Below are 10,725 nucleotides of genomic sequence, written 5' to 3' on the forward strand. Positions count from 1 at the left end.
TAACCTGCGTCTGCCTGGAGTGGGAGAATCATGGCGACTCCTTGACTCAGCTTCTTTCTCCCAGCATTCTGTTCTGTTTACTCCGCCTACCTAAGGGTTGGCCTATCAAATGGGTCTAGGCAGTTTCTTTATTAATAAGAAATCACTCCCACATCATATATACTAAAAGAGAATTTATTGGATTGACTTATACGTCTGGGTAGTCTATCCATGGCTGTTACCAAAATCCCTTCCCAACAACAAACTGAGATACTATTTTACCAAAGTTCACCTGGGAAAACTGACGAACGTACTTACAGAGAAAGGGGTGGGAGTGACGGTCAGGAGTTGGCCTTAAAGTGGCCACACTAGGTCTGCACTCAGCAGGAACGACAGCTTCCCTAGGGCTGCACGGAGGCCCTTCCCCTGGTTCTTCCGCACTTACAGCCTTTAACCCTTCCCAAGAGCCCATGTAATTAGGACAAAATTGCACACAGGTCATTGGCAAGGGAAACCGAACGGGTTCCACCTCTCCTATGAGGGAAGAGGAAGCCTTTAATACCTGCGCTACGGAGGCAGAGGCAGGCAGATCTCTGTGAGTTCAAGGCCAGCCTGCTCTATAAGAGCTAGTTCCAGGACAGCTAGGGCTGCTCCACAGAGAAACCCTGTCTCAAAAAACAAAAAAACAAACAAAAAATTATCCTTCAAAGATGAAGGAATCAAGAAATCCCCAAGTAAACAAAAACTGAGAAAGTTCATGGACTGCCCATAGGGACAGAGGAGAGTCCTAGGGTTAACCAGAAACCTGAAGCCCAAGGATGTGAACAGTACTGATAAAACTGTGGCACAGGCAAATATAAAAGATGGTATTGTCTTATTTTTATCTGTGTATTTTGCAATATGACTTAAGAGATGATATGTAAGACAGCAAAATCTTTGTCAATAGGCACAGTTTATAATGTATTTCTATGGACACAAAACAAAGATGTAATTTTTGTAACATCAAGTAAGGCTGTTCAGAGCTGCGAGGAACTGAAGCTGAAATGATATTAATTCGACCCAGATTACTGATAAACTGAAGATGACTATTATAATCCCTACAGTAACTAACCATAAACACATAGACAGGCTATAAGAAGGAAATCAAACAGAACACTAATCAAGCAAGCACCTGCAAAAAAAGCAGAATTAAAGGATTGAGGAATGAGCACAAGAGATTTAGGACTTTTATAAAGCAGCAGTAAAACAGCAAAAGTCCTTATAGGTGAAGTACGTTTATATTTAAACGGATAAAACTCTTCAATTAAAAGGTAAATAGTGGCAGAACAATTCCTAAAAATGAGTCATCTAGCCATCTTATTATCTACAATCTCAGCTTTTGGGGAAACTGAGGCAAGAAAATCAGAAGCCTGAATTAAACAGTAAGATCCTATCTCAAAACAAAACAGTAAATTTAAAAATGACTCCTCTAAAGCTGGGCACTGGTAGCGCACACCTTTAGTCCCAACACGTGAGAGGCAGAGGCAGGAGGATCTCAGTGAGATCTCAAAGAGTTTGAGGCCAGCCTGGTCTACAAAGCAACTTCCAGGACAGCCAGGACTGTTATATAGAAAAACCTTGTCTTGAAAAACCAAAAAAGGACACCTCCTCTAAATGTTGTAAAAGATCCAAATGCACACATAAGCTGAAAGACAGCGTGTAAAAAGATATTCCATGCACTAATCACAAACAAAGTTGGGTAACTGTGCAAATACCAGACAAAACTGATTTTATTCCTAAATTATTTTAAGCAAGAAAACAAATAAAGTCTAACATTATATACTGATAAAAGAATCCATTAATCAAAAAGACAACACTTATGACCAGAAAGAAACAGAGTAAAAGAAGCAACTAAAAAATAAAAAAAAAAAATTTAAAAATGCTGTTTTTTGGGGAGCTGGAAAGATGGCTCAGCATCTCTGACTGCTCTTCCAGAGGACCCAGGTTCAATTCCCAGCATCTACATGGCAGCTCACAACTACCTGTAACTCCAATATCTGACACCTTCACACAGGTAAAACATCAACGCACATAAAAAATTTAAAAACATGTTTTTATGAAGAAATGAACAAAGTAACCAACATAGCTAGATAGGGGAAAAAGGAAGACTGGAATCACTGGGATGAGGAATGTTATATCACTGTCAGCCTTGAGGAGGGTTCAGAGGGCTAGAAGCGGACACTCTGGACACTAAAGCCAGTAACCTGAGAGAAGCAAAGAAACTCCTGGACGTACTAACTAAAAAGTGACCCAGGAACAAGAGATCTGACTCAAGAATAAGGCAAAGAATAAAGCCCAGGATCTAATTCAAGCTTTGTCAATGAAGTCTAGCAAACAGGAGAATTAACACCCGTCCCATTCTTTCCCATTTCCTAAGCGGTCCTACAGGTCAGAATTCCCATCAAAGCCACCAAAAAATACTGTAAGAACTAGAGACCATACAACAACATCCCTTATGAACACACACACAGAAACCCTTAATAAAAGTCAAGTGTAGCGGCTCACACCTTTAATTCTAGAAATCAGGAGGAAGAGGCATGTGGATCTGCAAGTTCTAGGTCAGCTTGACTACACAGCAAGTTATAGGCCAGCCAGAGCTCATAGTGAAAGCTTGTCTAAAAAAATAAATTAGGCCGGGTGGTGGTGGTGCACACCTTTAATTCCAACACTCCAGGAGGCATAGGCAGGAGGATCTCTGTGAGTTCGAGGCCAGCCTGGTCTACAAGAGCTAGTTCCAGGACAGGCACCAAAGCTACACAGATGAACCCTATCTCAGAAAAAAAAATTAAAAAAAAAATCTTCAATAAGAAATGGGAAACAGGGCTGGAGAGATGGCTCAGAGGTTAAGAGCATTGCCTGCTCTTCCAAAGGTCCTGAGTTCAATTCCCAGCAACCACATGGTGGCTCACAACCATCTGTAATGGGGTCTGGTGCCCTCTTCTGGCCTGCAGGCATACACACAGACAGAATATTGTATACATAATAAATAAATATTTAAAAAAAAAGAGAGAGATGGGAAACGGCTCCGTTAGTAAAGTGTTTGTCACATACACGAGGGACTGCTTGTATCTCCAGCACCCACATGAAAAGCCAAGCGTGGTGTTATATGCCTCTAATCTTAGCACTGGAGAAGCAGAGACAGGAAGAGTGTTCACCAACTACTCTTGACCAACCAGTGAACACCAGGTTTAGTGAGAGACCTTATATCAAAAAATAAGATTGAGAATGACACCAGATATCAAGCCTCCATGTATGTACCTGCACACATACACACGCACACGCGCGCACACACACACACACACACACACACACACACACACCCTTAACAAGGCGCCAGGAAACTGAATTCAGCAGTCTAGTAGAAAGATTACACAGAATGACTGAGTAGGAGTTACCCAAATAATGCAAAAATGGTTCAACAATGGTTATCAGTGTAATTATATAAGCCAACATGGTGAAGGAGAAAAATCAGTTTCTCAAATTGATGCCAAAAAAAAAAAAAAAACCACTTGACAAAAATCCAACCCACCTACCCCTTTGGTGATTAAAAATAGTACTGTTGATAAACATGCAATACAAGAAGACTTCCTTAGTTTGACAAAGGCTACTAGTAAACCCCATAGTTTAATAAAGGACACTAGTAAACCCCCTAGCTAGTACCATACTCAACAGAGGAAGATTGTGAGCTTTGCCTCTAAGGTCAAGGTAAAGATAAGGATGTCTACTTTTCAGCACTTTACAAGAGATTTTAGCCAGGGCAATTAAACAAGAAAAAGAAGAGGACTAAACCAGGAGCTAGGCATGGTGGCACATACCTATAAGCTCAATACCCAGGATCCTTAGCAGAAAAATCATGAGTTTAAGGCTACCCTAGGCAACACAATGAGTTCCAGGCCACTAGCCTGGGCTATAAGGCACAAATGTGCACATACATGAACACACACACACATACACACACACATACACACACATACACACACATGCACACACACACATACTCACACACATACACACACATGCACACATACACACATACACATACACACACACACATACACACACATACACACACACACATACACACATACACACACATACACACACACATACACACACACATACACACACATACACACACATACACACACACACAAGTCCAAGATCAAATCATAAGGAAGACTACCTCTGGCTCTGTGAATATACTGCACTATCTTTAAAAAGAAAAAAGTATTAGTGCTAATAAGTAAGTTAAGCAAAACTATAAGATCTTCAGTATCAACAATAAGAAAAATAAGCAGAAGGAAGTTAAGAAAACAATTTATTTGGCTGAGAATATGCACCAACCAATGGCTAAGTATCTGCGTGTATATGCAACACAGATGAACAGAAAACCTAATGAAAAGCTATACTAGCAAAAAGCATGGTACTGGCAAAAGGATGGTGACAGAAAACAATGGATAGAACAGAGACAAAAAGTAAACTCGTGCGTCTGTGGTTAGTTGGTTCCTGACAAGAATGTCAGGACAATTCTCTAGAGAAAAAAGACTCTTAAGAAAGCTGTTGATGCAGCAGGCAGACCTCGAGTTTAAAACCAGCCTATTCTACAAGTGAGTTCCAGAATGGCTGGGGCTACACAGAGAAACTCTGTCTTGAAAAACCACTCTGTCTCTCAATCTCTCTCTCTCTCTCACACACACACACACACACGAAGAAAGAAAGCTGCAGATGACAGGAGAGATGGCTCAGTGGTTAAGAGCACTGATTGCTCTTCCAGAGGACCAAAGTTCAATTCCCAGCACCTAGGAGGCAGCTCACAACTGTCTGTAATTCCAGTCTCCATGAATCTGACACCTGCTTCTGGTCTCCATGAGCACCAGGCACATTCATGTGGTGTATAGACATACAAGCAGGCAGAACACCCATAAACATAAAAATATAAAGAAAAAAGAGAAAGAAAAAAATGCTTTTGAAAGGAAATAACATCTACAGATTTTTCAAAAAAGATGTCTAGTCTCCTACCTCTCCTGCCATTCATAAAAATTAACTCAAAATGGATTAAAGACTAAATATAAGAGCTAAAAGAATAAAAATCTCTAAAACAAACAAAGGAGTTATTTCTTTACTCCCTTGATCAAGCAATGGTTGTCTTAGATATTGACACCAAAAGACATGCCAGGAAGAAAAACTAAACTGGATTTCATCAGTTGTAAACTTTCGTGCAGCAAAGGTTAACTACCACAAAAGAAAAAAAAGATAATCCCCCAAAATGTGAGAAAATGTATGTAAATTATACATTCTAATAATGCTTTGGTATGCCACATATGTATACTGCTTCCAGAGCTTAGCAATGAAAAGACAAAAGACTTGGGCTGGAGAGATGGCTCAGAGGTTAAGAGAACTGACTGATGTTCTGGAGGTCCTGAGTTCAATTCCCAGCAACCACATGATGGCTCGCACCCATCTATAATGAGATCTTGTGCCCTGAACACTATAAACATAATAAATAAATTAAAGAAAAAGACTCAAGTAAACAGTGAGCAAAAAGTTGAACAGATTCCTCTCCAAAGATACACATCACCAGAGTACATGGAAGGCTTAACATCATTAACCACTTGGAAATGCAAACAAAACCGTGAGTTACTTCACACTCACCAGAATGGCTACATAGTAATGACAAAAGAAACCAGCAAGTGATAGTGTGTGTGAGTAAACTGGAAAGTGTAAAATAGTATAATCACTGAGAGTAACAGTCTGGCAGTTCTTCAAGATGATAAATATAGAATTATAAGGCATATGCTCAATAGATTTAAAAAAAAACAACGCTCATATACTCAAAGAGTTGAAAAATCAGTGTTCTAACAAAAACTTGTGCACAAATATTTGTATAGGCACCACGAAAAGAATTTCCAACTGCAAAAATCTAAATGCCTATCAACTGATGAAATGGATAAACAGAACATAGTTTATCTGTGCAACGAAATTACTCTCTAATAAGGAATAAAGTATTGCTATAACAGATGAATATTAATAAAACTGTACTTAAGAGACTAAGCCAGTTACAACAGTACATACTATGGTGTGTTGATATCAAATATCCAGAACTAACGAATCTGTAGACATGAACTACATCAGTGAGTGCCTCCACACAGCCAAGATCAATGCACTGCCAGATTTGGTGGTATCTGGTGAAGACTGATTCCTGGCTCATTGAGGTTATTTTCCCTTTGTCCTCATATAAGAGAAGTGTCAAGGGCTATTTGGGGCCTCTTCTATGAAGCACTAACCCCATTCTTAATCATGAATCTCCACCCGCAAGACCCCATCACCTCTCAAAGGTCACACCTCCTAAAACCTACATGTGAATTAGGCTCCAGCTACACATTGGGAGTGGACACTGAGACAGCAATCAATCCTTACCAAAGGATGAGAAAGTGGCTGGAGGGAGGCAGAGGCAGGCAGATCTCTGTGGGCTCAAGGTTGGCCTGGTCTACACACTGATTCCATGCCAGGCGGGACTATACAGTCAGACCCTGTCAAGAGAGAAAGAGAGGAGACAGAGACAGACAGACAGAGAGACAAACAAGACAGACAGAAGCTGAGGTCCATTTGATTCTTAGCAGGCAGCAGACCTAATCACCAGACCTAAAGATTACCAAGATACTTTTCTTCACCAGGATACTTTTCTCTAGACTGGGACAATATGAAACTATTTAAGTTCATAGGTTGATAAAAAACTATAATTATAATGTATCATGTTACCTCCTCTGGGAGAAGGAGAGTCATGGCCTCCAACAACTACAGAGATGCCAGAATCTTCCAGTTTCACCTTCCATTTCTCAATGATGGTCCTAGAATTGTCCTGTAAGTGTGACACTGCCGGTTAGGAAACGCCCTTAAGTGTGGTTTGTAAAGCATTAAGTCGCCCAACAGCTGGCTCATAAATACCTTGCTGGCATCATTAAAAACAGAGAGCTCCATGGTGCCTTCAAAGTCTTGCTGTAACACAGATGCCAAGCACTCATCCAGCCACAGTTCAGCATTGTGCACTGGGAGGATAATAGTCTAGAATTCAGAGAAATGGGTTAGCCAACAGCCACGGGGAACCGCACGCCCTTCAGCATCCACGAGATGGCCTAGAACCAGGCCTCATGACAGGCATACCCAACAATCCAAATATATCTATTTCTCCTTTCTAAGCTCTTGCCATTCATTTGGCCCCTCAAGTTCCTGATGCTTTCAAAAAGTTATTTCATTTATTCATCTGTCGTATGTGTACACATGACACTGGGGAACAAGTCCAGGTTGTCAGGCTCAGTGCAAAGTGCCTTTACCTCTATCTCTCTATCCCTATTCCTTTCTAGATGCTTCTGAAAGGGGGGGGGGGACGACCTGAAAAGCATCAAAATGCCCTTCCAGCTCAACGGTAAATTCATTATTTTAATCATGAGGCAAAAGCATCGCCATTCTGATTAACATCTATCCCCCACTCATGAGAACCAGCCCTTGACTAGATGGCACACTCGTCCTTAGGAAAACTCCAACAACGTGACCCCTTCATACTCCTGCACAGCTAATCAAACAGCTGGATCAAGGGGGCCTGTAGAGACCCTTAATCTTTGTTCTGTCCTTGACTTCAGGCACCAGCACTTTCTCTCAGGAAGTGAGAGAAATAAAATCAAAATAAATAAAATCAAAAGTTTCTAAAGTGGCATAAAATAAAATCACTAAAACTTGATGACCAAAAGAACAAGTGTCACTGAAACTGCCTCAATTTTATATGATGGAGTGAGCAATAAAGAACAGCCACAGATGGGGCTGGAGAGATTGCTCAGAGGTTAAGAGCACTGGCTGGCTGCTCTTCCAGAGGTCCTGAGTTCAATTCCCAGCAACCACATGGTAGCTCACAGCCATCTGTAATGAGATCTGGTGCCCTCTCCTGGCATGTGGGCAGACAGAACACTGTATACCTAATAAATAAATAAATCTTTAAAAAAACAAAAGAACAGCCACAGAAATTAACAGTTGTTGCCACCCTTGAGTTATCGTTCAAATACAAAAGTTTCTCAGAAGGAAAACCAATAGGTTATGTAGGTGTGAACATACACACACATAACATGCACATGTTACATAGCTATATGTAACCCAGACAGTAGCTACAAAATCTCCACAAAGTCTACATACAAGATAGACAATATCTATATAAATCACTATAGATAACATCTATACATAATATTTAAATTACTGAAACTGAACATAGTTATAAAAATTTATGAGTATTGAAGACAAAATTTACCAAGTTCTTTACAAACTAAATGCTCTTTGAGGAGGTGGGGATCCAAAAGTGACATTTCATCCTGTGTTTGTTCTGAAAATGAATGCCTAAAGACTTTTTATTATTATTATTATTATTATTATTATTATTATTATTATTATTATTATTATTATTATTATGCTACTTGGGATTGAACCCAGGGCCTTGCATGTGTATAGCAGAATTATACCCCAGTCCTCTGGACTGACTTTGTAAAGGAAATGAACATTTTTCATTTTCTCAAGACCTACAAGTGAAGAAGGGTGTGGGGTGACTCATATCTGTTATCAGTTAAGTGGGTGTGGAGGCTGGAGTGTTAGTTCACGGTCATCCTCAGCTATGGGTGTTGCAGGCCAGCCAGAGCCACAGGAGACCTAACAATAAAAAAAAAAGGGATATGTGAATTTTTAACAAGGTTAGGCTAGGCCTTAATTGTGCTGCAGGCCAGCCAGAGCTATAGGAGGCCTAACAATAAAAAAGGGATATGTGAATTTTTAACAAGGTTAGGCTAGGCCTTAATTGTGCTGCAGGCCAGCCAGAGCTATAGGAGGCCTAACAATAAAAAAGGGATATGTGAATTTTTAACAAGGTTAGGCTAGGCCTTGATTTTACCTGTTCCCAATGTCAATAAGATCGGCATGAAAAATACAAATGACGCTGAGTCTCTGAACCGTACCTACAAGGTGTCCTGGCTCCTGACGTCTAACCCACCAGCTAGGTTAAGTGGGACAGGTGTGGCATATTGTCGAGGCAAGCAGGGCTAAGGGAGTGGGGTTGGGCGATAAGTGTGCTGGACAAGTAGGTGTGTAGGTTAGTGTACGGTAGGAACTCTAGCAGGAGCGCCATCTGTACACACGTTCGCCTTGACACAGGAAAGGGTGGGTGCCCTCCAAGCTGAGGTTCCTGAACCCGTGGCAGCGTTCCGGAAAGACCCTGGCGGCTGCGAGCCCAGAAAAAGATGATTACCAGGTCCGGAGGAGAAAAAGCTACAGAAGGGACGAGGGATGGGGCTGTGTCTCACCCCACCGTACCTACCACTGAGGCCAGCGGGCCATGCCCAGTGGCGTCCTTGTGGAGCTGCATGGCAGGGCTCCACCGCCCTCCTTTTGCACGCGCGTCCAGCACAAGCAGCCACGGTTCGCAGAGCAAGCTCCAGGAGGCGGTGCAGAGACTGGACCACTTCCGATTGGCGCCGTGCCACGTGGATCGCTAGGCGCTAGCGGGTTTTGGGCCGTGAGGGGCAGAAGATATCACGTTCTATTGGTGCAGAGACACGTCAGTCAGGAAGCGAAGGCGGGGCTTCGGGCAGAGAGCCTAGCTAGGCGGCCTGCCGGTGTATCCAAGGGCTCGTGAGCTCGCGGGTCAAGCAGCCAGCTTTGCCCGAGCCGCTGAGGAGGGGGTTGGGGCCGGGAGGTGGCCGTAGCCTACACTGAGTGTGGGCAGGGCCTGGCCGAGCAAAGGGCTGGGCTCCCGGAGGCCGTGGGCGCTCCTGGCTTTCAGCCCTTCTCGTAGTACTCGCCGGTCTTTGCGGCTTCTTGCCCCGCGGAAGTCGCCTTGCCCCACCTGATGGAAATAATTGCAAACCGAAGTCCACAGTCATAAGAATGTGATAAAAAATATTTTAGAAACGGGGGAAACTTGTGAGGGGTGCCACCCTGTGCGCGTGGGTGATGACTTAAAGATCCAAAACCGACCACCCGAGGTTGGGCCTGAAAAACTTTAAAAAGGGAAATGGCAATAAGTTTAAAATAAATAGGCGACATTTTATCTGAACTGTGTTTGGTCTGACTGTGCCGGAGGAGGAAAACGGATCCCGCCCAGTGGGAGGATCGCCTGGCTAGGCTGGTCTGGATCTGGAGTAACCAGCAGCAGATAATTTGTGTAGCCTGCATTTGGAGGCGCGAAACGCAATCAAAGCCAGATGACTGAGTTTCTATGCTACACAGAGATTCACCGGCCCAAGGGTTGCTGGACGTTGACGAGGGAAGGAAGAGTTCTGTGAACTGTGAGAGTCCCAAACCGCAGGAGTCTCACACACAGTGCCAGAAGGTCTCGGGAAATCAGTCTCAAAGAACAGGTGACAATCTCTGGATCACATGAAAGATAATAACTGGAGGGAGGATGGGAACCCAGATAGAGAGGAGGGTCTTCAGAGAAAATGCGTGATTACTAATATAAATGACCCGTGTGCGTTTCTTTTCCAAACAGAGGCTTTTCTGACATTCGCTTGTGCCTGCAGTTTCTCTGACTAATCATCCCACAACTAGAAGTGTATTTTAAGATGGCATATTTTGGTCGTCCACACCCTCCAGTTCTGAGGGGGTGACACCGAGGTCACCCACTGGCCTTGGCACCAAGCAGCCCTCAAGATGTTTCCACATTTAAAAATAGCTGGA

The 10,725-nt window shown here is 42.6% G+C and overlaps 1 protein-coding gene across 3 annotated transcripts in view; it reads right to left on the reverse strand.

The window, feature by feature from the left end:
• The window catches only part of B3gntl1 (UDP-GlcNAc:betaGal beta-1,3-N-acetylglucosaminyltransferase like 1), a 70,932-nt gene extending 61,475 nt beyond the window's left edge, over positions 1–9,457 (reverse strand). For 2 of the 3 annotated variants that reach the window (XM_026780353.1, XM_005350921.2), the window contains exons 1-3: positions 9,365–9,457; positions 6,964–7,080; positions 6,778–6,877 (exon numbers count right to left, since the gene is read on the reverse strand). In XM_026780353.1, coding sequence (XP_026636154.1) covers positions 6,778–6,877; positions 6,964–7,080; positions 9,365–9,412 — 265 coding nt within the window. In that variant the 5' untranslated portion in view covers positions 9,413–9,457. The remainder of the gene's footprint in view (positions 1–6,777; positions 6,878–6,963; positions 7,081–9,364) is intronic. The other variant, XM_026780354.1, reaches the window with a different exon arrangement.
• Positions 9,458–10,725: the final 1,268 nt, after the last annotated feature.

Source organism: Microtus ochrogaster, chromosome 7 (genome assembly GCF_000317375.1).
Source record: "Microtus ochrogaster isolate Prairie Vole_2 chromosome 7, MicOch1.0, whole genome shotgun sequence".
NCBI lineage: Eukaryota > Metazoa > Chordata > Mammalia > Rodentia > Cricetidae > Microtus > Microtus ochrogaster.